Here is a 26,478-nt window from a genome sequence, read left to right as displayed (position 1 = left end):
CTGTTGATTCCAAAGTCCTTCACAGACAGCAAAAATGTCCAACGGTCATCATTCAGAACAGCCTGGTGTCATCATGGGTGGCGAGGATACTGTCGCAACTTATGATGACGAACATCTAGATCATTCCGCACCTGAAAAGGAGAGCCGAGATAAAATAATCTCGGCAGAAATGCTAGGCCTGATTGACCAATTCGTCAACCTCTGGGCAACCTCAGCGAATCATCAAGAACGCCTATCCAAGCCTCCCAACGCTCAAGATAGGATATTTAGAAATCGTATTTCTCACTACCCGCGTCATATTGCAGAATCTTCTCTCCGGAGACAAGAGCCATGCTCACCCATGACATGTTGTCCACGTCACGCTACAGGTGCCGCAGCTGTACGGCGTTATCACCGCTCAGTTTCGGAGAATAGACATCACGTGTCCACTCCAGCAGGTGTGATCTGTAGAAGTGTCACATGGTCAGGGCGTTCAAAGAGGGGTGGTCAAGCCTATGCAAGGCTACGGGACTGCTGCCATGATGTTCTACCAACAATACCCGAGGAAACTATCTCACCGCCAAGCTGAGGGATCCTTGCGCTGTGTCCATGCCCCGACTTCCGAGAATAACCCACGATAATTCAGGGGTGATTTCAGATCCAAGCAATGATTGGCGTGACTATGAGATGCATTGAGATATCTGCATGCCCCGTGGAGTAGCCGTCTACTGTTTATCTTCCTCTTCTCGATGGGATTTATCCTGAAACTGATGTATTTGAAAACGAATTTATCATCTACAGGTAAGTGTCCTATCTTCGAGGATCTCCGTAACCAACACTCACCAATTTCGCAGGCATAGATGGCTCAGGAGGTCTATCCCTCATTTCGGCCAACAAGTTTGCCTTTGGCATCTCGCCTTGCATCGATGTTGTCGAGACTCGTGGTTTTAGCCTAACATGACCTGCTTGGTAGGAGTCGGAAACATATTGAGTTCAGACAGTCTTGGGTTTGAAGGGATCCCAAGAGATCGAGAAACTACTACTCGGTCACAATACGTTGCCGGCTGGCCCATCTAGTGGAATGACCCAAAAGTTCGAGCAGCCAAGAAGTTATCATGATGAGTCTAGCAAGATTTTGGCTATGCCAGAATTCATAGAATTAAAGACAGTTTGTGACGTGCACCAGACAGGCTCCGGTGGTTATACCATAGTAGCACCAGAGCAGCCTCTAGATCCACCCGAATATACCCTTTTCAGTCCACATCTTGGCCACAGCAGCAAGACATCCCCCAAACAGACACATAACACCACTGAAAACGGACACTTGAAAGAATCCACCGTATTTGCTCACAAGAACACCATTCACAGGCGGGCCGATCAGAGCTGCAAAGGAGCTAACGGCCAGTCCCATTCCCATGTACGTTCCATTGTTTCGAGGATCCTTTGACACAAGTGTGAAGGCTGCAGAAACACCCGAGATGATTGTTCCAGAACAAAAGCCAAACACCAGAGCATAAACCACCAAGGCTGCAGTGGTCTTTGCTTCGTTCATGCAGAGAATCACGACCCCTGTGCATAGCCCACCAAGAGAATAAACATTCAGTCGACCGTACTTATCTGCCAGTACTCCCGGAATAATACGGCCAAAAGTTGATGCAGCATTCGTAATTGCGAGTAAATATGACGCTAAAGTGGGATTGACGCCGCGCGAGACAGCATAAGTCGGGATGAAGAAGAGCGGAGCAAACATGCCGATGAAAAGAAAGAACAGTGACCCTATCACAAGCAAGTATAAAGGGTCCTTGAAAGGCGTTATGAGGAAGAACGAAGTCTTTCTGCTAGGTAGGCGAGGTCGAATCGCAACGCATGAGAAAGACATGAGAGGTATCATGACAAAACCCATGATGCGGATGGACCAGCCAAAGCCAAGAGAAGAGTCATTCAACATCTTGGAAAAGGCAATCGGGAAGACAACTCCGCCGATAGAGGAGCCTGAAACAGCTATTCCGAGAGCGGCGGCCCTTTTCTTGTCGAAGTATTGGGAAACGGCCGCGAAGGCGGGGATTTGGAGGAATGCCATTGCAGTTCCCATGAGGATGCCTTGAGTAAGCATGAAATGCCAATATTCGGTGCATAAACTGGTCATCATGGTTGCAAAGACGTATGTAACGGCGGCTGGACGAAGGACCTAAGAAACAGTCAGTCTTGATCACCTCATGAGACATATAGAAAGGTACCCAAGATCCGTAGCGATCAAACATGGGGCCACTGACAGCCCCAACAGCAAACTGTATGAATGTCGATGTGGATCCGATCCAAGCGATTGCATCCTCTGAATATCCTCCAAGTTGGTGAGTCATGTAGTATTCTTGAAGAACGCCGAAAGAGTTGGCGAAGCCGAGGCATGAGAAGAAAATACAGGCTGATCCGGCTGCTACCAGCCATGCTTGGAGACCACCGTCTGGTGCAGGTGAAAGATCAAAAGGGTCGCTAGCTAATGGCTTCTCCTCTGAGTCCATATTGTTGCCGGATACAGGAAGTGGCAGTGGCTGAAGCTTCATGGTATCGTCTTCCTTGGTCATGACGGGACAGAGAAACAACAGTGAAGTGCGAGCAAAGTAGTAAATACATGAGAAGAAGACCTCGGAATGTTGAAAATAGTTTTTATACATATCTTCAGGTTCCATACTCCTTTTATGTTACAATCAAGGCGCAACGACTCAGGTTGCTTCGTAGCGTCTATCATACTTACATAGAGATTGGCCAATGACGATCTAACGGAATCGGGATCGGACTCGGAGTTAGAGCCGGAGTCGGCAAACAGACAACCATAAACGCCAAAAGCGCATTTCTCACTCACTTCAATTACACATTTCTCCGCGCCCAACTCCCTCCTGTCAATCAACATCAACAAAGACCGCGAAAATGGAACCAGTGCGTCGCCGACGAAGACCTGCTGTGTAATCCACTCCAACTCCATATTGAAGGGCGACGGCTGATATTCTCACAGGTCGTGCAGTCTTTGCCGAAAGCGCAAGATGCGCTGCAATCGAGGATCGCCGTGTAGCAATTGCATGCGCGCAAGAAAGGGCGATTGCGTCTATGACAATCCTCCTCCAGTTCAAAGAAATGCAAGAGGTCAAGATCATGTCGCTTATGCTCGCCATGATTTCCATGGAATATCACTACCGACACCTGAGGACTTTGTCGCAAGCTCAAACTCAGGATTGCCTGGTATGACTACAGGAGCAGCAAGCTCTTCAACGGGCGCGCCGACACCAGTCAGTCAATCTTCGGTTCAAGAGCTCGAAATCTTGCGAAACAAAGTACGCCAACTTGAGGTTCAGTTATCATCAACCACAGCAGCACCATCGCAATCGCATGTCTCAACGCCAGCTCCAAACCTTGAAACATCATCATCAAAATTGGGCGGAACGTTTCACCTGCACTCCCAGAGGCAACAGGGTAACGCATTAGCAATACCCCGAGCTATTTCTCACAAGTCGCGATTCTTTGGACAAAGCCATTTTGTCTGCGGGTTGCCATTAGTAAGTCGAGGCACTTCAGTTTGCAGTGCTCGTAAATGCTAACAAAAGATTAGCTCCGACACATCATAGAAGCAATTGACCAGTATGCAACTGAGACCTCAGGTCTTGTTGTTGGAGTCCAGAAGTGTAAGGCTATGGCAAAGCGCATCAAAGCGCTACGTGCGCCTACATGGCCGACGCCGCTCACCACTGAGTTGGCATCGAAGGCCCTCTGTGACAACCTCGTCGAGTGCTACCTCGGAAGTATGGAGAAGGCCTATCGCATTCTTCACATACCAACGTTCAGAAAGAAATATGATGCTCTATGGACCTCCGATGATGAGTCAGATCGAGATTTTGTTGCTCAACTCAAGTTGGTGCTGGCGTTGGGCGCGACGACCTACGATGACAGTTTCTCTCTACGGCCCTCGGCCGTTCAATGGATATACGAAGTTCAGACGTGGATATCAGAACCAGAGTTCAAATCAAGACTCGGTATACAATTTCTTCAGACTAATATCCTTCTTCTCCTCGCTCGGGAAATGGTCTCCGTGGGAGGAGAATCGTCCTGGATCGCTTGCGGTTCACTACTTAGGACTGCCGTATCAATGGGTCTGCACAGAGATCCCGCGCTCTTGTCCAAAGCTTCTACGATGGCGTTTGAGATGCGACGACGCCTGTGGAACACGATACTCGAACTCTGCCTTCAGTCAAGTTTATCATCTGGTGGACCAACAATGATCTCAGAAGAAGACTTTGACACTGAGCCGCCTGGGAACTTCGACGATGATCAAATCATGATCGACGGTGCGACCTCCAGACCTGACAGCGCCTTTACTCAAGTTTCAATTGCGAGGGCATTGCGAATAACATTTGCGTCTCGTCTCAAAGTTGTCAAGTTACTCAATGATCTCAAGTCTAGCGACTCGTACCAAGAAACATTACGTCTTGATGCCGAACTGAAGGCTTCATACAAGGAAGCCAATCGGATGTTGAAAGACTGCAGCAAGGGCCAGAATCTGCCTGCAGAATTTGAGCTTTCTGCAGTTGACTTCATCATGCGTCGCTATCTCTGTGCACTACACTTCCCATACTACGGACTCTCTTTGCAGGAACCAAGTTATGCTTTCTCACGAAATATAACGGTCGAGTCGGCTTTCAGAATGTTTTCCGTTGTATCTTCGTCTGATGCCAGCGCAACGAGCTCTACGGAGAAAGATCGTTTTGCGCGACTCATCACCTGCAGTTCTGGCTTCTTCCGACTGTCGGCATGGCAAGCTAGCATATTACTCGTCCTCGAACTTAGGAGTACCGTCCAAGAGGATGATGGCTTTTCCTTGACGCCAGTACGACCAGACTTGTTAACCATTATGGAGGATTCCAAATCCTGGAATCTGCGAACCATTGAAGCGGGCGAGACTAATATCAAGGGCTATCTCATGTTATCGATCTTGATAGCACAAGTCAAGGGCATCATGCGACATTTGTCTGAAACAGAGATCGTTGAGCCCATTGTGAAAGCTGGTGAAGAGGCGATGCAAGACGCATTGGTAGTGTTCGAGTCGCTTCTGGCTCAATTACAACCTGAAGGGACAGAAACTCAGGGCTTACAAGAGATCGATCTTAGCTTTATGGATGATTGGGATTCTTTGGTGAGTTGCATTGCCTGAGCTGTTTGGTCATCGCTAACAGTTGACAGATGGTTGACGACTTTATTGATGATGGAGTTTCGGATCCGATGGCATGGATATTTTGATGTGCTGAAAACGCATATTGTATTTAGTCGACACTGTGATGAACTTAGAGAGTACAGGACGGTGGATTATGTCGAGCTAAGTGGTGCTTTATAACGGCGTTGGGCGTTATTCTATACGGTGTCACTTGAATTACCTACAGATTTGACAAAATTTTGATGTTAATTTGTAGTCGCATTAGCCTCTGAGGCACGTCGGTGTTGCGCAGTTCTCTGTCCAAAACGTGATCTGGAGAGCATTGAGGCTGAGGTTGATAATGAACTAACAGGACAGGTGGGGGCAGCCGCTGAAGTCTGTTATCGTACCATCAGTAGTGCACAAGATGCCTTGACGAAATTATGCAATGGACTCCACAATGTGGTGAAGCTTGTGCAGGCAGTTAGCTAACCATGTTCATGGCAGTGGTGGTTTCGGTAAGACAAGTCACCTGCCTCCAAACCCATCTTGGATTAGTTATGGCAACTGACTGTCTCTCCAAACACATGATAGTATTTCTTATTCGTTTTTTTCTAGTTAGATGCCGCCCATCAGTGTCTATCTCTTCATTGCGAGTCTATGTCAAAGATGAGTCCCACTTTTCTTCCAATCGCTCCAATCACGTAACAGCACCAAATCCTCAACTCCAACAACTCTGGCTCGTTCATCAGCCAACAGAGCACCAATTCCAGATATCACAAATGGCAAAAAGGAGAACTGGATGGCGATGGGATTGCTCCCGCCAGGGCTTGAACCTGAGACCTTCGCATTACTGGATACTCGGGTTGAAGTATTAGTACGACGCTCTAACCAACTGAGCTACGGAAGCCACCAGTTGTGATTGGTGGACAAAGTCTCACCAGAGCTCAGAAGCTTGCATCGGAGTTGAGGCAAGGGTGTGTAGCTAATCTCATAGATACGTTTGACTTGTGGAGTTACAAGAAACAACGTGAATAGTTCAACCGTCTACCTGACATTCTCGTTGATCTCAATGACCGACCAATACGTCACTGGCGGAATCCAGTAACGGTTGAAGTACAAACTGGTCAGTATTGTTCAGTCATGGTTGAGAAATTTCGAGAGCTCAAAGGAGGGATAGAACTGTCAAGACATGTGGTATCACTGGAGATAAGATAGTTTAAAGCACCAAATCGTATTTCAGTTGTCTATAAGTATATGCAATAGATCTAGCACAAGGTATATATGGGTGAATTAAAAAGTCCACCATCCACCTTCCCTCCACCAACAATCACACCATTAAACCATTTAGAGCATGGCAAGAGCACCAACGACGGCGAGGATGCCGGCAGGGACAACCTGGGCAGCACCGGCAGTGACAACACCGGGGTGAGTAGGGGTAGCAGCAGGAGCAGTAGCAGGGCCAGTACCAGCAGGGGGGTTGTAGGCGGGAGCGGTAGCAGGCTTGGTAGCAACGGGGGCGACAGAGCAAGCAGTGGGGGTGACGAGAGAACCCTCACCGTTGAAGGGAGAGTAGCCAAGGCACTCAGCGTAGGTAGCAGCGCAGAAAGACATGTTGGCGTCAGCACCAGTGCGGCACTTGTTGTAGGCGTCGGAGCACTTCTCAGCACAGTCCTTGTTCTCGGCGGGAGAAGAAGGTTTGGGGGGAGCGTAGCCGGTAGGGACGATAGGCTTGGTGGTGGTGAAGTGGCAGTCGGGGACGGTAACGGTGCCGGGAGCAGTGACGGGGATGGTCTTGTTGCCGTAGGTGAGAGTGGTCTTCTCAGGGCAGTAGGTGGTGACAGCAGTGACAACCTCAGTGGTGTAGACAGCAGTGGGCTTTCCACCAGCGTGGCAAGAAGTAGGCTTGACGAACTTGCCGCTCTCCCAGGGGTTGTAGTTCAAGCAGGCAGCGTACTCAGCAGCGCAGGTAGCCATGTTGGCGTTGGGAGCGACACGGCAGTCATCGTACTTGTCAGAGCACATCTCAGCGCAGTCCTTGGCGTGAGTGGGCTTGGGGGGAGCAGCATAGCCGGTACCGGTAGCGACGGGCTTGGTGACGGTGCAAGAGCAGTCCTCGATGGTGAGGGTGGTGGCCTCGGTGACGGTGTAGGTCTTGTCGCCGTAGGTGAGGGTGGTGGCACCGGGGCAGTAGGTGGTCAGGTGAGTGACGACCTCAGTGGTGTAGTGGACGGTCTCGTTGGAGGGGGGAGCATAGTGGGGAGAGGCGGTGGCAGCGCCGATGAGGACGCTGGCGAGAGAGGCGGACTTGATGAAACCCATTTTGAACGGTGTGGTGCTGGTATAAGCTTAAGCGAGTGTAAGAGTTTGTTGAGCACGAAAAAGTTGGACTGTAACGAGTGTGTCTTGTCGTGGATGGATTGAGAAGAAAGGAAACCTCCCAAATCGAAAGGGAATGGGGCTTTATAACCAGTGTTCGCCTCAGCTGAACTTACTACCGATGCCGAACCGATCGATGCCCAGTCCCTCTCCACTAGTAAATTGCGGGGATCAGGAACCACCAAAAAGCTCGTGTTTATTTACAGCAACAGGTTTTCAATACGAACAAGTAATTTACCACGTCAATGGGTCCGGAACTCGGCCACTCCTCGTCAATCCAATTGGTCCTTGCTATACGGCACGCCGAGGAAGCGGGCGAATAGCGGCAGGGATTATCCCGTGTGCTATACGACGAGTCATCTCATCCCCTTTCCCCCTGCGCTAGGCTAAACGTACCGTGCAGTACCTGCGCTAGTTCACTTATTCTTAGCGTCAGAGCCTGATTTATGCATCCATGATTTGTGGTAAAAAGATCTGTGGTTCTTGTCAGCCTCATGATTTTCATGCTTTAAATTAACCTCGTAAAGAGTGATCTTCTACTTTATTTAGATCAAGCAATTTAACCTTGTCGTGTAGCTACACCTCACTACGACATTATCACTACAGACTACAGACTACAGAACTTTGCTGGAACATTGGGTCTGCCGGCTTATCCGAATGAGACTAGCGTTTTGAGTTTCATCTGGTGTTGCCGGCCCCTGGACGGATAATTCAACGGATGAGCGTTTACGAACGGTTGGATGCAAAGGCTCAAACTTCATGATTGGGTGAGACACGGTGTGGCTTTCTGAGCTGATATGGGTAAGCTTACTAGAATAATATGAATCAGTAAAGTATATCCGACCGTATCTGCTCCACTGATCTACTGAGTCTTTTCTCGCGACATTTGCCTGTCCAGCAATTCTTTCAACTCGCCAGTGCAATCTTCTTGGCCCATGAAGACTTCAATCATCGTGACTCCTTCACTATCCTGTACCACTTTCGAGTCCAGCGCTGTTCTCAGTTCTGCGAACGTTTTTGCTGAGAAATATCGCTTGGATGCATCTTCTTGGCTCAAGCCAAACAACCCAAGGGCATGTTGGTGGTTCCACGCCGAAATATCGTTGTAATCCGCATTCCTCCCGTGAATGGCCCGCTCGATTGTGTATCCGTTGTTATTGATGACGAAGATGATTACGTTGAGCTTCTGCTTGATCATTGTGCTGATCTCTTGGGCAGTCATTTGTAAACTTCCGTCGCCGATGAACAGAACTGCTCGCTGCGAACCTTTCATGTCCCGTTGGGCTAGCGCTGCACCGAGTGTAGCTGGGAGCATGTATCCGATCGATAGCCATGTCACGCACGTGAAGTAGCTGCAGCCTTGGGGAAGTTTGAAGACCTTTCCGCCTGTAGCAGCAGTACCAGTCTCGGTCAGAACAATATCGCCGCGACGGAACATGGAGTTCACGTAGTGATAAAACTGAGCTTGGTTGAGAGCATCCGACGGTGAAGGGTCGGGTTGTGCGTTTGTCGGGATAGCAGGACTCTCAATCTTGGCAAGTTTTGAAGAGTCGAATTGGCTGACGATCTTTTGAAGATACTGCCGAGGGTCTACGTCTCGAATGACCTGGCCAGCAATCTTGATCTGACCAGGCGAAAACGAAACCGTCACACTCTCCTCCGGAATCGCCTTGAAGATGCCAGTGTTGATGTTGCTCATGTGTGGACCGAAGAACAAGATCAGATCCGAAGACTTGAAATAATCGTACGACACTTCATCTCCATTATCGGCCAAGTACACGCCATGGACGTTGGGTAATTCCTCATTGATAAGACCTTTACCAAACGCCGAGGTCCAGGTTGGCCAATTAGTAGTATTGATGAGCTTGTTGATCTCATCAATCGCGCCGATACTGCGACTCTCGCCGTCGACAAGGATGAGGGGCTTTGTAGCAGAGTAAATACGCTCCAAGATCTTGTCAACTGTCTCCGCGCTGATCTCGGCAGTAGACGGCGCAGGGCGAATAACAGGCCTCTTCTCAAAATTCGCTGTCGAAACCGGCATCCCAACCAAATCATCGGGAATCTGCAGGTAAACTGGCCTCTGATGGATCATAGCTTGCTCAATAATCCAATCGATCTTGTCAGCCGCAGTCTGCACATCCGTCAAACAAGTCTGCGCAGCAGTAACATGTCGATGCATCTCTGCAAACCTTCCATACTCTCCGTCCAAGAATGTATGGTGCACCAAAGCCCTGGCACTCTGAAGGGTTCTTGCTGGTGCACCGACGATATGAATAACCGGTGCTCGCTCAGCGTATGCACCAGCGATAGCATTGATCGCTGAGAGTTCGCCTACGCCGAAGGTAGTGATGACGGCGCTGAGACCTTGGATGCGAGAGTATCCATCTGCGGAGTAGGCAGCGTTAAGTTCATTGCAGTTCCCGATCCAGTTGATACCAGTTGGTTTGATGTAGTCCAGCAATCTGAGGTTATAATCGCCTGGAACGCCGAAAATAGAGCCGATCTTGAGCTGCTTGAGACGTGTGAAGAGGTATTCCCCAAGGGGGGTTGTTGCTTCCTTTGTATGTGTCATTTTTCTGTTAAATGTTGTTCTATGTCTATAGTGTAAAGAGAAGATATGTCGAGCAATGAAGTGTCTTTATATGTCTTGAAGAATCAGGGCGTCGATGACATCCCCGCGTTGATCCGCATCTTGACGCCTTTGATTGCCGGGCTTACATTCCAAATCAGGAAAAGTAGCAGAATCTCCTTGTCTAGCCGGTCCATCACCTCTTTTGCCGAGGCAGGCCTTCTGTGGAGATGGTAAGCTATACTAAATATGGTGAATTAAGCGGCGTTAGGGATGGAATATCAATTATCCTTGATGCCCGCCGGCGTCGCATGGTGATCAGTCGTCCGTCCAGAAAAGAACATGATAAGTCTGCTAACACATCCGAAATATCTTCCCAACGAAGAATTTGCAAACTTGCCCGTGATGTGAGAAGCGAAAATTATAGAGAATAGAGCAGATGAAAGAAAGCGCTGTTATCCCAAGTTTTGACGATGAAACCTGAGCTAGTAGAGAGTAAAGTGAGAGTACAGGGTAAGCGGGTCCCTCTGAGAACAACCCAGCGTTGGCTCAATTTCTAGTCACGCGTGACCACCAGAGACATGACAAAGGGCGTCGAAACCGTTATCGTGACCGGGAAACAGTCTTTACACCGCAAGTATGCGGTTATCGGCTATAATTCAACTACTCCTCTAATAAATGATCAAAATAATCAAGTTGCTCTCACTCTCCTTTTTCTGAAGCGTAATATTTCTTCTTCAACATATTATCCGACAAGATTGCGGTTTGCACTCATCTTGGAGAGCTCAAAAGACAATTGTCCATTTGAGTAGAGATTTTGACTGTAGATGTTGCACGTGATCGCCCCCCGCATTTGGACATCTCACCAGATAATGAGGTTGTTTGATAAAAGATACGCGGCATACAATGGTCGTTCTGGTGGTGCCGTCATATAATAAGTTGTAAGCACAGAGGGCGACACAAAATGCAAGATGCGATGATATCTATTAGCGGTTGCTAGTATATTTTATCCCGCCGCTGGCTTTTTTAGACGTAGTCCTCTAGATAAGTGTCTTGACGGTAAATTGGTTATACCAGTATAGCTAGGTAAGTACTTTTGGATGCTATTGAGCATACTATAGATGTTTATTGTAGATGTTTTCGCCGGAGATGTTGTCACCGTAAATATAATCACAGCAAATGTCACCATTAAAGATGTTATCACTATAGTTGTTGTCATTATGAATTTTGTCATTATCGATGGCTTGATATAGAGCGCGGGGAATATTCTTAGTATAATCAACTTGCTGGACATAATGTCACTGGGCCTTGAAGAGACTCTCAGGTAGGGAGGGCATCGTTCTTAAAGACGTTTGCTCTGGCTTTCATTATGGCAAAATAGTCACCGTCCCTTCGTGCTGGTATGAAAGCCGGCGGGTGGCTCACTGGTGCTGGTCGTATATCTCGCAGCTGTAGTGGATAATGCCGGCACCGAATTCCAAGCAAATCATCAAGCTGAGAATCGGTTTTCTCATGCAAGAATGTAGTGCAAAGTCAACAAGAGATATGTTGACTTATCAATCACTGTGTAAGTTGCAGTCTCAATATCAGGATCGGCTACCGTCTTCACAATCGTTTCAACATTGTCAGTCTCAGTGGTTGTCTTGACTCGAAGGATAACTACGTCTTCGTCCCTGCGAATAGCCCTGTTGATGACAGCAATATTGGTCTTGACAGCTTCTGGCTGAGCTCAAAGCAAGAGTTCATCGGAAACCCTTCCGGCGGAAGCTTTCCGATTGCTGATCTTCGGAATGCTTCAGGACCAAGACAAATTCTACCATTGATATGGCTTATTAGCCTGGCCCGATATGAAGCAGATGCAAGCCACTGGGTGAACTTCTGGTCGCCGAAAAGATAACTGAATGTTTTATGATGGCAAGAACTTCAGATATGCCACTGTAACAGGGCTGTGAGATGCAACCGTCGGTTAGGTAGCCAATACCGTTACACGTCTCACCAACCTCATGCAGAGCTCTTTTAAGAGCTAACTGCTTTGAGGCATACGTCAACACATTTCTTTCAACGACATGAATCTAATCTTGCTTAATTCCAAGACTGGTAGTTAGATCAAACTGCACCAGCTGGTTGGTTACTCAAGTTCCTGTAGATCAAGTTACTACAACGGGTAAAATGTCGAGAGATATGCATGAACTATTTCATGACTCTCGTCATGTAAGTTTTATGTTCTTCAACATGAATGGCCAGCTCGGCAATCTTATCTATTCCATCTGTACAACCTTGTCCCACTTTGTCAAGTTCAAGCGAAACGGGAACGTAGTAAACCCGACTGCGGGGTAGCTTCAACCTTATTCATCTTCGGCATCTAGATTCGTGGTCCGAGACCAAAACGGCTCAAACACTACAAACATCTCCATATACTATACCAAGTTCCAGCATATCGAGTTTGAGTATATAAGAGACCATGAGTTTACAACAAATCATGGAGCATCAGCTCGATAATTCGACATTGTCAGACACAATGTACTCTCTCATGTCTCCAGCTGTATTGTTAGGATCTCTTTTCTTCTCTTTTCTAGCTGCAGCGAATTCTTCTATACCACAAATTAGTCTTCAAGGATATGGAACATTCGCGGGTACAAACATCTCCAAGACTTTACTCGGAGACAACCTTCCTCAACCCGTTAATGCTTGGCTTGGTATAGACTACGCCGAGCAGCCAGTCGACGACAGACGCTTCCGTCCTCTCCAGTCTCAACCTCAATCTCTTAAGGGCGTGCAGAACGCTACAAAATACGGTTCTGTTTGCTTACAGGATCGCATGTATCCTAACCCAGATGAACAAGACGAAGCATGCTTGAACTTTAACGTCTTCCGTACACCTGGTGTGCCGCTCAGCAAGAAACTACCAACGCTGATTTGGATCCACGGCGGTGGTTTTGCATCTTTTTCAGGGCGAGATTTCGATGGTGCTTCTTTTGTTGCTTCCTCTGCTGATCCAGTTGTCGTTGTTACGTTCAATTACCGCCTCAACGCTTTTGGGTTCTTGCCTAGTAGGCTGTTTGAGCGCGAGGGTCTGCTCAACCTTGGCTTGCAAGACCAGCGTTTCTTTTTGCAGTTTCTGCAAAAACACTTGAGCTCATTTGGTGGAGATCCTCGTCAAATTACGCTCGGAGGTCTATCAGCTGGTGCACATTCAACAGCCTTTCACTATTTCCATAACTATGGCTCTGATAAGAACAAGCCCCTCTTCGCGCGGGCGATTCTTCAATCTGGTTCAGCGACAGCTCGATCATTCCCCAGTCCCGACTATCCCAGATACAAGGAAGATTTCGCAGGACTCATGAAGCACATCAACTGCTCTACCAATGTTGATGACAAGGAGCAAATGGACTGTCTGCGCAGTGCATCGGCGGAGAGGATTAGGGAGTACTCGGCAAAGGCATACGAGGATGCTAAAGATCAACTTAACTGGCCTTGGCAACCATCCATTGGAGGTCCGTTGATCGAGAAAGCGGGATCCAAGAGTGAAGAAGAGGGCACGTTCCATCATCTCCCCATCATCACAACCTTTACCTCTGATGAAGGAAAATACTACACTCCCGGCGACTTGGAAACCAACGACGACTTTGTTCAATTCTGGCACCGAATCAGCCCTGGTCTCAACATCACCGATCTCGCTCTCATCAATGAACTTTACCCAGACCCCGCAGCATACCCTGATTCCCCATGGGCCGGATCTCCCAATAGCACCCAGTACAACCGCATCTCAGCAGCATGGTCTGATATGGCCTATATCTGCATGAGCCGCCACACAGCCGTCACTACATCAGGGGCAGGAGTTCCAACTTGGAGTCTTCATTTCAACACTCCTGACTTTCCGTTGGTCGCTCAGTCATGGAAGGGTATTCCTCACGCTTCTGATGCTGCATACATATGGAATGATCCCCAAGTTGCTTATCCTGAGACTGCGAGAATTTACTATCGGTATATCAATAGTTTTGTCTTGACGGGTGATCCTAATAAGATGAGATTGGATGGGGCCGTGGAGTGGCCGCAGTATAAGGCGGGTGAGAAGGGGAGTGGGTATGCGAAGCAGCTTCTGGTGAACCCTGGAAACTTTACTGTTGTGGAGGAGGATAGAGGTCGGGGAAGGCAGTGTGAGTTCTGGAATGATCTTGAAAGAGCTGGCCGCCTCTACAAGTAAACATGGTATACGACAGAAAGCATGTTCAGTTATCCCAGCAGTTAGCGTGCATCAAGAGGTATCGTAGCAAGAACGAAAAGGGGGAAATATGAGCCGAGTTTATGTCAATCAATATCAGAGAAACCTCCTGACCCTATCAAAGCGGCATCATAAAGCTTTCGTCAAACTCATCACACTGAATGCCATTACCATGCGGGAACATAGCATAACTTCCACCTGCTTCATTAATTCTAAACTGCGGAAGGCCTTCGCCATAAATATACTCATGAACTTCCTTGTCAAAACACGTATACCGACCAAAATCAGGCTGGTTCAGCCTCACGAGTATACGGATCTTAACCCTCTTATCGACCAGCCTATGTCTCTAGCCTAGCTTATCTCTGATATCAGCTAAAATTCTAGCATGGTTTCCTTACCCGTCGAGGACCGAGAGAAAACTTAGCTCGAGGGATTCAAGCGTCAATGGGAGTTTTGATAAGAATGATATAAGGTCGCTTTGGGTAACTTGCATGCCAGAAAGTCCGAAATGCTTTAGACCCCGGCTTGACCACTTGCCAATAGGAAAAAGTTCAGACAAAAAGATAAAATCCTTCACGTCGCCGCCCCAACAAGTTTCATCCACGGAATAGTCAGTTTGTAGAACTATCTCCTGCAGATCCGAAGCTTCGGCGAGGAGATTGGAGATTCTTCTGTTACGGTAAAAGTCCCAGTCTTCCGCATCGCCGTCAAAGAGATACCCAACCAGTAAGGAAAGGACAAGGTGTCAGAAGCCCGGTTGCTCAATATTCTTGCAAAGATTATCATACTACTCATTAGGCCGATCGAATACAAAATGGTTGATTCTAGTGGGCAGCTTTTTGTTATCCAACCGTAGCTCAGAGATTTGATAAGTGTCAGCCTGGTTGGCCAGAACTCGTGTAGCGATGCAGAATCCCCGCCATTTGCTCTTCTCATCCTCACTCTGCCAAGGGTTCGCCTCCTTTCCCAAACGATCACCTTCAGCACATAACCATCCCCGAGGGATCGGGTACACGAATCTGCAAGGGAAAGCTCGAATCATATGTATCTCGTATAACGGCACAAACAAAAATCCATGCGTCGCTGGCGTAATAGTAACCTTGGTGAGCCAAGGAAATCGTTACACCGCATACCGAAAAGCTTTACCATTAGCACCTGACTCCAGAATTTGGCTTTGCTGTTGCAAAAGGCGGTTATAATAGGCAAGTGATTCTAGTAAGGGCATGGGATTGTTCAACTTCTCTTTCGGTTCGCTTTCGCTTTGTTGTTCATTCTTGCTACTCAGATGGGACTTGCTATCAGAGATGCTGCCTCTACAAAGACGCACGAAATGCCTCGAGATTTGTCCTTTGTTTTCGGCATCATCCCAAAGGATGTCTTTGACGCGATGTCGGAAGGTGTCGTGATTGGCGACAGCGCGCAAGACTTCGACATTACGCGGGTTGGCCGAGATGAAAACGCGTTCAAACCGCAAAACTGAGTTTTGTCCCAGATATCGACAGGTCAGACGTAGGCTCTTGATGTCGCGGTTGCGAAGAAATCCGCAGATGGCACTGACGAGCTCAGTCAGTAGGGCTTGGAAGGCGACCGAGGAAGTCATGATAGAAGAGACCAAGATTCAATATGTGAAAGAAAGCTTGCCTAGCGAGTTACTTAGCCCTATTTGCGATATTCTGCCAAACAGCGACATCAAGAATCTTCGACTCGCCGGCCCTCTTCTCGGTCGAAAGTGCCAACTGCAGATCAGTCGCGTTTTTATATCGCCCAATCCTCGCAATCTTGATGTAGTCCGCTCCACCGCTAGCCTTGAAACCTATCACTTAGGCATAGAAGAGGTCATCTGGGACGATGCCACCTTGATGCCTTTCGGACGCGACGAAGTACTATTCGACGAGTACTCCGACGAGAGCGAGGAAGAGGACTCCGCAGAGAAAGACGCTGAAGGCAGAGAGTGTTTTTCGTGGTATACTCGTGGTTGCAAGAGGAACATCAAAGCCGTAAAGGATCGCATGGCGGACCAGGTTTCACGGCCCGATGCTCTGTCAAGACAGCATCAGTTGGACAATGCAATGTCATACCGAGACTCACTTGAGTACTAAAAGGTCCTGGAAAGCCAACGGCGAGCTATCATGGCGTCAAAAAACGGACGAGGATGTCCTTCGCTATGCTCTTCACCAGTTCCCCAAACTGAAGAGAGTGATCGTCACACCGGCTGCTCAGGGATATCTTTTTGAGCCGCTCTACAAAATACCCATGATTCGGTCTTTCCCATATGATTTAATCTATCCTGTACCCCGCGGGTGGCCCACACCTTGGCCTAGACGCCCCTGGGCATTTGTCATGCCGTGGATTGGCGACGAGGCCGTTGAGGAACAGAAGAACCAATGGCATGGTGCCCGAATCGTCACAAAAGTCCTGGCTGAAATGAAGCACAACGTCACGGAGTTGATCTTTGACGATCATCTGCTCCAAACTGGCATCAATCACTTAGCCCTCAATCGAGGCACGGAAGAATACAACAATTTTTGCGATATAATAAAGTGTCCCGGTTTCCGGAAGCTTAAATTATCTCTGCTCGTTGGTCTCTGGCTTGCCGAAGAATATGATATATATGAAAAAAGGTACTTACGCGACGCTCTTTATCAAGCAACCGATATGAGGCATTTCAGCTTTCATACTGACTTTGCCACGAATCGCTATACTTCCACAGTCGACATACATCAATACGCATCGCTATTCGACGTCTTTCCTATTGACCGCTGGCAGAAGCTCACGCACTTCGGGCTATCAAATGTACTAGCAACACAGAATGATCTTATCTCTTTCCTATCAAAGTTGCCGCCAACAGTACAAACCGTTGAGCTGAGCTTTCTAACTTTCATGAAAGGTGAAGGCCACTATAGAAGCTTGATAGAAGATATCCGCGATAAGCTCAATTGGAAACATCGACCTGTGGAGGAAAAGATCAAGATACATGTCAAGTCATTTTGTTATTTGTCATATTACGGCCGATATATCTGTATTAATAGGGAAATCGAAGAATATGTCTATAATGGCGGATCACAACCATTCCAACTTGGGCAGCGCGGTAATGGCTCAGATGTTGATCAGGGTACCGGTGTACAGAGAGACTTGTTCGATCCGTCATGGGAACGGCCTAATGAGTCTTCCTAGGCTTTGAGGGAACTTGGATATGTCTACGAATGGATGGGCTTCTGGGATGGCAATGAACATTGTGCTCGACGTCGATCAAGTTCTCAAGACATAAGATGCAGACCTAGTAATAGAGCCAGTTTACCATGGTATATCAAAGAGCCTTGGTTTATCTATGCTATTGTGTGAGAGAAAATAAAAGCTATGAGTGAGCTTGAACGAAATGCTTCAGAAGGCGCTTCTCTAGCTTAAACAGTTGCCATATTAGTCCTTTTGACAATGGGTTCGGACAACATAAAGGCTTTCCCCTGGAACCGATTACCAAAGGTATTCTGAGTATAAGCCAAACACAACAGGACAACATGATGGAGCTTCTACACTTATGCTTTTGTTCATGGCCGCCTTCTTAGGGGTTATGAATACACTCTTCCAGAGAGCTATTACGCAACGATAGAGCTTTCTCTCTCTCACAGGCAGAACCTCACTGTCACCATTCCACACGGTTAAATAGTGTTGACTCCCCCCAAGTGACATGCAAAGCTCTCCACTTCATAGAATACAAGCTTCCCAAGGTCTTGGTAAAGTTTGGAGCAGACGCCATTATATTATGTAGCCTGGGTTTCACGTTCCGCGACAGGATCTACAGTCATCATGGCTCAGTGATGAGAATTGATTTAAGAGTGCGCCCTGAACTTAGCGACAGAACTATTCTATTTACGAAATGTTGGATATACCTCTTGTTTAAAACCTAACTCGCTTCTATGGTGATAGAACGTCAGGTAGCTAGCGACGAAGAATGCGAACCGCTTGCCCCCAATAGAGGGAAAACCAGGGCAACCAGAAGGATGTCGTCAATCATGAATATGGTGAGTTGTTTGCTGTTGTCAAATGCCGAACTTGGACAGGACTCAGACACCTATAATACGGGCTGTAAAGCACAAGCAAAGCCTTTATTCTGTTGATCTGATTTGTGCTCTGGCGCATGATATACACCCAGAATATCATAAGTGGATCGCGATGCTGGCTTTCTTGATTTGAAACTTTAGTCTGGCTCACTGCATATCCTCTCGCATCCGGCCTGTGTAGCGTCGAATAACCGGGTGCTGTTACTTGGTCGTGATTCACTCACTCACTGCTTTGTGGTGCAGCCGCTCCCGATCTAGGCAGAAATACAGAGCAACTGTTTTCTCAATCTCCGGCTTCTCTCCAGTTCATCTCATTTGCTCTCATCTCTTCACTTTCCTCCTCACACACTTATTACTTTATCACTCCCTTCTTTCATCACTTCTCCTTGACTTTACATCCTTCAACCAACTCCTTCTAACCACATCACCTCTTACTTCAATCATCGGCACTAAACATCATTTCAAATCCCACAGCGCACCCATTCCAGTTGCCCAACCACTATCAAACCATGTCGAGTCGCAGCTTCAACGCTTCGCTCGACCGAATGCCGACGGAGCTCCTCCGTATGACTGGGCGGCATATGAGTCGCGACACTCTTGGCAGTGTTACTCGAGTCTCCAAGAGACTCCGCATAATTTTCCTCTCCCAGCTTCTTCGCACGATGACTTTCACCGGAGACGTATCGGAAATTGCTCGAGATATTCGGTCACTTCAGGAGAAACACCCCGCATCTCCATCCGGACCTCTCTACAAATACATCAGGTAAGGTTCACTCTCTACATTCCTCTGCACCAACCAACACGCCTGCAGGTTTATTAATTTCATCTTAAAATCGCCTTTGACGCTCCATCAAAGCATGTTAAGCTCTCGATCTCTTCGCACCCCTGGAACCGTTCGTGACCTGTTTCGCGAGGCGACTGAACTCCAGGGAGTGAGCTTCGACTTTGGCGCTGCCCCTCTCATTTGGCAAGAGTACTTCATCGCACATTTAGGTGATGCGAGTGATTGGCCTGGCTTGAGTAGCCTGTGCGTCTTCAGGGCTCATCCGACCATTTACAGGGCCATCATCAGTCGCAGCACTTCAGAAGATCTGAAGGCTCTCGCAGTGTCTTCGTACAGATGCTACAAGAGGCTGAAGCCTCGGTATTCCCATCTCAAGCGGCTGGCCGTTGTCGACTTCTTCTGGGTTCCGATGGGCAGGCTCCGACCAGTGAAAATTGCTGGGATCCTGAACGACATTGCCGACAACTTCAAACACCTTGAGTGCCTAATTCTTGGAAACTTCCTCAATGCTACTGGTTATCAACGTCAACGCCAGTTCCAAACCGAGCAGGATAGTAGAGATCTAGTAAGTGGCCTGCAATACTCTGGCGGGTTGCTAACCCACACGGATCTGAATGCGGAATCTTACAACTGACAATCACGTACAGAACATCATGATCATCAAACTCGTTATGACATTGAAGGCCATGCCGCGCCTCGTCCGCTTTGCATTCACTCTCGACGATGCTACATTCGGAAGCCGCCACTTTGGCGAAGGCTGGAAGCCATGGAATACCGATGCTGGCAAGATGACGTGGTATACTGACCAAGTTCATGGCATCTCGGGTTGCGTTCCCCGACTTCAGCAGCTTTGCATCAGAACCCAGCCCGCTACCTATATCCGAGGCATAAGAAGATCTAGCCAGCCCAAAATGGCGATTAGCTGGCAAACTGATATGCAGGGCACTGGTCACGGTTTTGATCAAGTCTTTGTTTAGACCAGCGAAGAATTCGACATTCTAAACCTCCATTTGGACGAACTCCATGTGGAGGGGCATTCATCGAGGGGTGGTGCGATGCGGATGACCTACAGTGTACGGTTTTTGGAGGCATGGAGTGCCGCACCGTTCAGAAAAGCACAATTTGAGGAATTATTAAGCACATCGGGAAATACGTCAACAAGGAGTTATTCATTCATCGAGGCCAGGATCTCATACAACATCGGACAGATTGCCATTATCAAGGACAGAAAATTTGCTACTGTTTTATTGCTAGTTATACAGTTTTGGACGGAATGTACATCATTGAGCTACCTGATTCGAAAACACGAACGTGATAGCTTCACATCCGTGCAAGCCGACACTGTCGGCTTGAGGGACTGCTTAGACTACAATCGCTGTGCACGGTGCACAAGGTTCATTAGACTATGGGATTGTAAAAATGATGGATGATCCATGTCGACGACTGAATGTGCGAAAATGTCGGATTTAATTGCCAAACTGGTATGCACTCGACTAAATTGCTTTTACCCTTTTGAGGGCTTGTGACACGCGTTGGGTATCTGGACTGAGGAGCTATGCGCACAGGGAGTGATTTGCGTTTATCAAGCATAAGATTTGGTACAATGTTGGTTATGTTGTCTCCAGTGAGGAGAAGTATATTACTAGCTATGAGTCTTTGGACAGAGTTCACATCATTGAGCTGCCTGATGCGAGAATACAAGGGTGCATGTACTGAAAGAGGGCTTTCAAAACCTTGCCTTGCCAATCCCATGCAAGCTGAGAGCCTCAGCTTGACTTCCAAATGGGTCAACCTCTCCTTAATACGCATAGTACAGCGTCGACTCGTTCTCAGATTGTCTGATCTTCTTATTCTCCTGCATGAGCCATAATCTCATTCCCCACGCACCAATCGCAGTTGCGACACTCAAGGCAGCACTTGAAGACATGGCCATGGTGTAGCGTGGTTCGTCAGAGGAAGGCCACATATACGGAGTCCAAATGAATGATGCGACAGCGATACAGTTGACGATGGCGAGAGAACAGGCTTTCTTCTCCTTGGTTTGGGAGCAAGTGGCGGAGACCCAGCCGAGGATAATGCTGTTGACTGCGTATGTACCGATCGAAAAGACGCACATTGCGACTATACTTGTTAGTTTTGATGTTATCACTTTGAGATATTTGGGAACTTACAGTATCGAGCACCGGTATTAAGCGTTGCACAACCAAGAATGAAGCCGAAGACCGCAACAGCTTTAGCAATGGTGATATGCCTAAACAGTCAGTACCAACACCATCAGCAAAGCCAGCGAACTTACCAAGTCCTCTCATTAAACCTTCCAGAAGACCAAGACCAAGCAATCGAGATCGCCCCCGCGATCAAATAAGGCGGACACGTCAAAACAAGGGTAATATTCTGATTGAACCCCAGTGTCTTAACAGCAGTCGGGAAGAAATTCTTGAACCCATTCGCACCAAGATGACAATGCTGCATGACGACGAAAAGCCAAACCTTAGGATCTTTCGCTGCTTCACGAATACCAGAGAAGCTTGTTGATTCGCCGGTATTTCCTACGGTGTCGCGCTGGGTTCGCTCGTGGGCTAGTTGACGTTCCTGTTCGGTCAACCAGTGTGTTGTTAGGGGCTCGTCGGGGAGGACAAAGAAGCCGATTAGTGCGACGATGAGGGTTACTGCGCCTTGGATGATGAAGAGCCATTGCCATCCGGCGAGGTTGGCCTGACATGTTAGCGATTGCAGGGCGGTGGAGTGGGGGACGTACCATTCCGTCCATCTCAAAGATTCCAAGGGCGATCAACCCCGCAAACGCCGTAGCAAGGATATTTCCTGTATAAAGGATCGAGATGCGGGTAGCAAGTTCCTTGCGAGTATAGAATCTTGCAAGGATATACAGTGCACCAGGATAATACGGCGCTTCAGTAATGCCCAAGAAGAAGCGCGTAAGTAGAAGACCAGTGTAATTACGGCTTAACGCCGTCAAGCCACTGATGATGGCCCAAACCGTCATACACGACGCCATCCAGATGCTTGGTCGAACGCGAGTAACTACCATGTTCGCTGGAATACCCACGATGACATAACCTGCAAAGAGAATCGAGACGCAAGTCTGATATTGCGAACCGGTGAGGTTGAGGTCCTTTTCGATCGTGTTGAGACGAGCGAGGGCGATGGCGTTGCGGTCCTGATATGGTCAGCATTGACAACTGTAAAGTGAATAGCTGCAAGCTGACCAAGTAGTTGAGCCAGTACATCAGCCAGAGAATAGGCATGATCCACCAATCGAGCTTTCGCACGAGAGCAATTTCACGAGGATCAGTCTTCTCATGGGCACCTGAGTAGTCGCGTGCTTGGGGGGCTGTCTTGAGGACCTCTTCGACCTCATCGAGAGCGCCGGGGTCCTTATCTCGTTTGTCCAAAGAGTGACGAGCAGCCATGTTGTTGTAGTTGTGATGAGTTGGCAGATGACCGTAATAATGCGAGGGTGATCTCTCTCTTTATAGGCAGGCTCACCCAGGGATCCTAATGTTACCATCCCATCATGTAGTTCCTCTCCTGTGTTCCATTGCGTATCTTTCGTTGACGTCAATCCGCAAAATACCGTATGTCCTCAGCCATGCGCCCGCAAAGCAATGCGGGGCGAGAGCCAAGTATCCCCAATACGAAAAGTCCATTGGATGGCGTTGTTCTCGAAGAATTTAAAATGCCCTCCTCCACGCTAAGATCATCTTGGCAGGCGGGGTAAAGACGCTTAAAATCATGCTTAAATGTGCAGGCTAAGGCTTTCTTGGAAGGTATTGGGGGAATAGAGCGTTGAAGATGTCTTGGCGAGAATATCGTCATTGTCTTGAGCGAATTATTTCGCGTTTGGTGTTGCTGCCTATCAAGTTGCTCGAGATATATCGGGAGCGATGGATCGTGTTCAAGAGGTTATAGAGTTTGTGGCTGGAGTGCTAGAAGAAAGAACGGAAAGAACCGAGACACAGGGTCAATCTAAGTTTGATCTAAAGAATGTAGAGAGGGATATACGAGCGATATCTACTGGCCGTCACTCTAGACAAGCCAGTCGTTCTGTTTCGACAACCCCAACGCCTAGAAACGCTGGCCCATATGAGGATGCATATCCCCGCAAATGCCCAGAAACGCCAAGCATGCAATCTTCCCCATTAGATCAGATCATCATCTTCCCGGCTCTTCATCTAGCTTCCGGATCGTGGTGGCACTGCAGTTCTGGTGCAGATTGTCGAATACTTGCCGATTGGCTACTGGGGTCTAGAAACACACAACGTCTGCCGTAACTTTCTCGTCCACTATCACGACAAGATCTTGGCGGACGGGCCAAGCCATCCTCAACTACCGGCGTTACGGCAGTCTAGGTCCAACTTAGTTGAGCCACAAACAGAGTCCAATATGTCAACGCTCTTGGACTTCATGAGTCGCACGCGCATCTGAACGGCTACTTGCATATATACTTCCGTTCATTACACTTGTTGGCGTCCTCGAAAGCGCATCGTGCTACAGTAATCAAGGTATCCAGTTTTAAGATAGTGCATGAACGAGAAACGGTATTCGAATGGTAAGGATATGTATTTGACTACTAGGCCAGCTATCTTCCAACCGACCAAGCAGCTACCATTTGATGAGATTTTGTACAATCAAACAACTATATACAGAGTTATAAAAGAAGAATACGGTGATGACCGAAAACAACTGCAACAATGCTTCCCCTCAAGACCAGCGATCTGATCTTACCACGCAGACTGCATTTAGCGGAGAGCGTTGACAACAGCAGTGTAAGCCGCCTTAGGGTTGTAGTTAGCATCGAACAAAAGGCTGTCGTGCTCCTTGCGCCAAGAGTTCTTGTCAGAAACACCCCAGACGGTGATACCAATGCACTTGGGGACGTTGAGGCAGGCCTTGGTGACGGTGGCGTAGTCGTTGGCGGGAGCAGTGCGGATGTCGAGCTCGGTGATGGCAACCTCCTTGACACCAGAGTTGGCGAGGGCAGTGAGAGCACCCTGGATTTGGCCAGCGGCACCGGGGTCGAGGTGGGTCTGGGAGCCGATGCCGTCGACGGGGACGCCCTGGGACAGCCACTTCTTGACGGAGGGGACCATGCCCTTGGAGACCTTGGAGGCGCTGGCGGAGTCGAGGCTGTAGTCGTTGATGTACAGCTTGGCGTTGGGATCGGCCTTGCGGGCGGCGCGGAAGGCAATGCCAACGTAGTCATCGTTGCCGAAGACGTTGTTGAAGTGAGAGTCCTTTCGGAGAGTACCGTCCCAGTCGAAGATCTCGTTGACGACGTCCTGAACATGTTAGCAAAGCCATTTATTAAGAAGTCCGAGTGAAGAAAACATACCCAGGCGTAGATCTTGCCCTTGTAACGTCCAACGACGTTGGTGACGTGGTTCTCAATGACCTTGGTCAAAGTGGCCTTGTCGTTGATGTTCTTAACCCACTGAGGAAGCTGGGAGTGCCAGACCAGAGTGTGACCTCGGACCTTGAGGCCATTCTGCTGGGCAAAGTTGACGACCTGGTCGAAGCTTCCAAAGTTGAACTTGCCCTGGCTGGGCTCGGTGGCATCCCACTTGCCCGAGTTCTCGGGGGTGACGGCGCCAAAGTCGGCCTTGATGATGGCGGTGTCCTTCTGGACGCCGAGCAGGTTGGGGTCGGTGATGGTTCCGTAGTAGAGCTTGCCCTTGTTCTTAATCAGCTTGTTGATGCTGTCGGAGGCCTGGCGGGGCTCGATGGCGGTAGGAATGGCCGCGACCAGCGAGGCGGTGTAGAGGAAGGAAGACAGCTTCATTGTGAAGAAGTTTTGGTGAGATATGTGACAAAGAAAGATAAAGTTGATTGGCCTGCAACGGTAAATGAAGCTGTGAAGTTGTTGTAATGAATGTAGTTGTTTGAGTGATGAGAATGCCAAGTGCCAAGACAGGGTGGACTAGGCCATCTTATATATCTAGATCGGGTCAATCCCTTGTACTCTAGCAGTACGATAGTTCTCGAAAGAGTCAATGCCCGGAATTTGTTCGTCCGATTGAGCTAGCCCCTTCTCAGTATTCGGACGCTGCTCCGAGTACCTAGGGCTGTTTCGAGATAGATTGTCGTTGAAAGGAGTTATGCCGAGACAGGGGTGCTTGAGTCGAGGCGGCTCCATGTCCTGGATAATCTCCAGTTTAATGGAACTTTTGGTACCTTTTGCATTGCATTGTTTCTGGGGTGCATATACCAGAACCCCGTAATTCGGGCCTATACTTTGAACTCACCGTCATCTGATTCAAGGCTAAATGATATGTTTTGTTTTACGTCTCTCGGCTGATAGGCACGAGATCGACAGAGTCGAGACGATATTCTTGTTTACTTGGCGTACTTGTTTTCAACAACTTCAGGTGAAACGCCGTCAAAAGTCAAAAGTCAAAGCTGAAGGGAGCTAGTATGTGTCAGTTCTGACAAACGCCCCACAAGCACGGTACTAGCAGGGCTGGCAGGGGTCTCATTTCGGCTGAATAGACCATGAAGTGTGAGACCAATCCCGTATCAGCTAAAAGCACGATGCAGATACCGAATCCAGGAACAGGCCATTCCATTCCCGCGGGAAACACGTGGGTCGCGTTTTATGTATGAAGTGGTGGTGTTATTCTAGATTTCTGCCGAATCGAGAATCATCTTGGGGTAACATTTCGCCACGCAAAGCCACCAATCGCGAGGACTGGTTAAACGGATACCGGCACGGAGAGTTGGATAACTTGCTCGATTCTGGTTTCATGTTTATGGATGATTGCCTGAGCGGTATTCAGCTCGGCGGTCGACAGGTGCGCATCAGCTGGGATTCACCGGGTGAATTGAATATTACCGGATATTCTGTACATGATATCTCGTGATCTTTCGAGGCTGAATAGACGTTACATGATAGTCATGTCAAGAAGAGCAATCCTCCAAAGAGAGAAGGTCGAGGGTATCAGCGTCGTATTGAAGGAGTATGTTCATTATGCTGCTGGATGAATTCAGTAATGTCATCTTTGACTGCGCCTCTGTGATTACCGCGCCTATGACATTCGTGATGTGATTCCATGCGTTCCAAAAGGTTGTCGTTGTTCACAATATTCACATCTTGATCGTTAGAGCAAACATGGAATCGTGTCCATAAGGGGAATACTTTTTCATGAGAAAGAACATCCTAGGTAACAACATAAAAAAAAACCATAAAATTATAGAGATATTGTAGATTAATCGAGATTAGAGGTAAGAACACTAATTCAAACAACCGATTATCATTGAATCAACGCCATTAAACATTTTTCTGTTGGAATG

The 26,478-nt window shown here is 48.1% G+C and overlaps 10 protein-coding genes and 1 non-coding gene across 11 annotated transcripts; 5 read left to right on the top strand and 6 right to left on the bottom strand.

Moving 5' to 3' along the window:
* Window positions 1-34: 34 nt before the first annotated feature.
* Window positions 35-751, top strand: BKA55DRAFT_719671 (uncharacterized protein; the record flags this gene model as incomplete). The annotated part of the gene is made up of 1 exon (XM_046200973.1): window positions 35-751. One exon carries the CDS (start codon window positions 35-37, stop codon window positions 566-568), a length of 534 nt encoding a protein of 177 aa, XP_046041823.1. The 3' UTR covers window positions 569-751.
* Window positions 752-1,207: 456 nt separating this feature from the next.
* Window positions 1,208-2,561, bottom strand: BKA55DRAFT_697883 (major facilitator superfamily domain-containing protein; the record flags this gene model as incomplete). Its single annotated transcript, XM_046200455.1, has 2 exons — window positions 1,208-2,167; window positions 2,217-2,561. 2 exons carry the CDS (start codon window positions 2,559-2,561, stop codon window positions 1,208-1,210), a joined length of 1,305 nt encoding a protein of 434 aa, XP_046041822.1.
* Window positions 2,562-2,884: 323 nt separating this feature from the next.
* On the top strand, window positions 2,885-5,466 carry BKA55DRAFT_256016 (uncharacterized protein). Its single transcript, XM_046185400.1, has 3 exons — window positions 2,885-3,527; window positions 3,581-5,158; window positions 5,206-5,466. Exons 1-3 carry the CDS (start codon window positions 3,018-3,020, stop codon window positions 5,260-5,262), a joined length of 2,145 nt encoding a protein of 714 aa, XP_046041821.1. The 5' UTR covers window positions 2,885-3,017; the 3' UTR covers window positions 5,263-5,466.
* A 504-nt stretch (window positions 5,467-5,970) lies between these two features.
* Window positions 5,971-6,065, bottom strand: BKA55DRAFT_t296. Its single transcript has one exon. It is a non-coding gene; the product is annotated as a tRNA-Ile (tRNA).
* A 308-nt stretch (window positions 6,066-6,373) lies between these two features.
* On the bottom strand, window positions 6,374-7,568 carry BKA55DRAFT_585516 (uncharacterized protein). The gene has a single exon (XM_046194462.1). The coding sequence runs from the start codon at window positions 7,475-7,477 to the stop codon at window positions 6,503-6,505; it is 975 nt and encodes a 324-aa protein (XP_046041820.1). The 5' UTR covers window positions 7,478-7,568; the 3' UTR covers window positions 6,374-6,502.
* Window positions 7,569-8,265: 697 nt separating this feature from the next.
* On the bottom strand, window positions 8,266-10,253 carry BKA55DRAFT_585515 (thiamine diphosphate-binding protein). Its single transcript, XM_046194461.1, has 2 exons — window positions 8,346-10,253; window positions 8,266-8,289 (listed from the first exon to the last, which is right to left on the bottom strand). Exon 1 carries the CDS (start codon window positions 10,107-10,109, stop codon window positions 8,397-8,399), a length of 1,713 nt encoding a protein of 570 aa, XP_046041819.1. The 5' UTR covers window positions 10,110-10,253; the 3' UTR covers window positions 8,266-8,289; window positions 8,346-8,396.
* Window positions 10,254-12,467: 2,214 nt separating this feature from the next.
* On the top strand, window positions 12,468-14,444 carry BKA55DRAFT_585512 (Alpha/Beta hydrolase protein). Its single transcript, XM_046194460.1, has one exon. It carries the CDS (start codon window positions 12,568-12,570, stop codon window positions 14,308-14,310), a length of 1,743 nt encoding a protein of 580 aa, XP_046041818.1. The 5' UTR covers window positions 12,468-12,567; the 3' UTR covers window positions 14,311-14,444.
* Window positions 14,445-15,613: 1,169 nt separating this feature from the next.
* On the top strand, window positions 15,614-17,502 carry BKA55DRAFT_697878 (uncharacterized protein; the record flags this gene model as incomplete). Its single annotated transcript, XM_046200454.1, has 4 exons — window positions 15,614-15,769; window positions 15,821-15,837; window positions 15,899-16,369; window positions 16,431-17,502. The coding sequence occupies 4 exons, from the start codon at window positions 15,614-15,616 to the stop codon at window positions 17,500-17,502; spliced, it is 1,716 nt and encodes a 571-aa protein (XP_046041817.1).
* A 1,393-nt stretch (window positions 17,503-18,895) lies between these two features.
* Window positions 18,896-20,147, top strand: BKA55DRAFT_697877 (uncharacterized protein; the record flags this gene model as incomplete). The annotated part of the gene is made up of 3 exons (XM_046200453.1): window positions 18,896-19,149; window positions 19,198-19,735; window positions 19,818-20,147. 3 exons carry the CDS (start codon window positions 18,896-18,898, stop codon window positions 20,145-20,147), a joined length of 1,122 nt encoding a protein of 373 aa, XP_046041816.1.
* An 821-nt stretch (window positions 20,148-20,968) lies between these two features.
* Window positions 20,969-22,601, bottom strand: BKA55DRAFT_528741 (major facilitator superfamily domain-containing protein; the record flags this gene model as incomplete). The annotated part of the gene is made up of 5 exons (XM_046189021.1): window positions 20,969-21,291; window positions 21,342-21,421; window positions 21,467-21,885; window positions 21,929-22,348; window positions 22,398-22,601. 5 exons carry the CDS (start codon window positions 22,599-22,601, stop codon window positions 20,969-20,971), a joined length of 1,446 nt encoding a protein of 481 aa, XP_046041815.1.
* Window positions 22,602-23,930: 1,329 nt separating this feature from the next.
* On the bottom strand, window positions 23,931-24,970 carry BKA55DRAFT_528660 (glycoside hydrolase; the record flags this gene model as incomplete). The annotated part of the gene is made up of 2 exons (XM_046189016.1): window positions 23,931-24,470; window positions 24,524-24,970. The coding sequence occupies 2 exons, from the start codon at window positions 24,968-24,970 to the stop codon at window positions 23,931-23,933; spliced, it is 987 nt and encodes a 328-aa protein (XP_046041814.1).
* Between the last annotated feature and the right edge of the window lie 1,508 nt (window positions 24,971-26,478).

The sequence above is a fragment of the Fusarium redolens genome (genome assembly GCF_020744475.1).
Source record: "Fusarium redolens strain MPI-CAGE-AT-0023 chromosome Unknown BKA55scaffold_30, whole genome shotgun sequence".
Taxonomy (NCBI): domain Eukaryota; kingdom Fungi; phylum Ascomycota; class Sordariomycetes; order Hypocreales; family Nectriaceae; genus Fusarium; species Fusarium redolens.
Note: the sequence above shows the minus strand (reverse complement) of the source record. Positions and strands in the feature narration are given on the sequence as shown.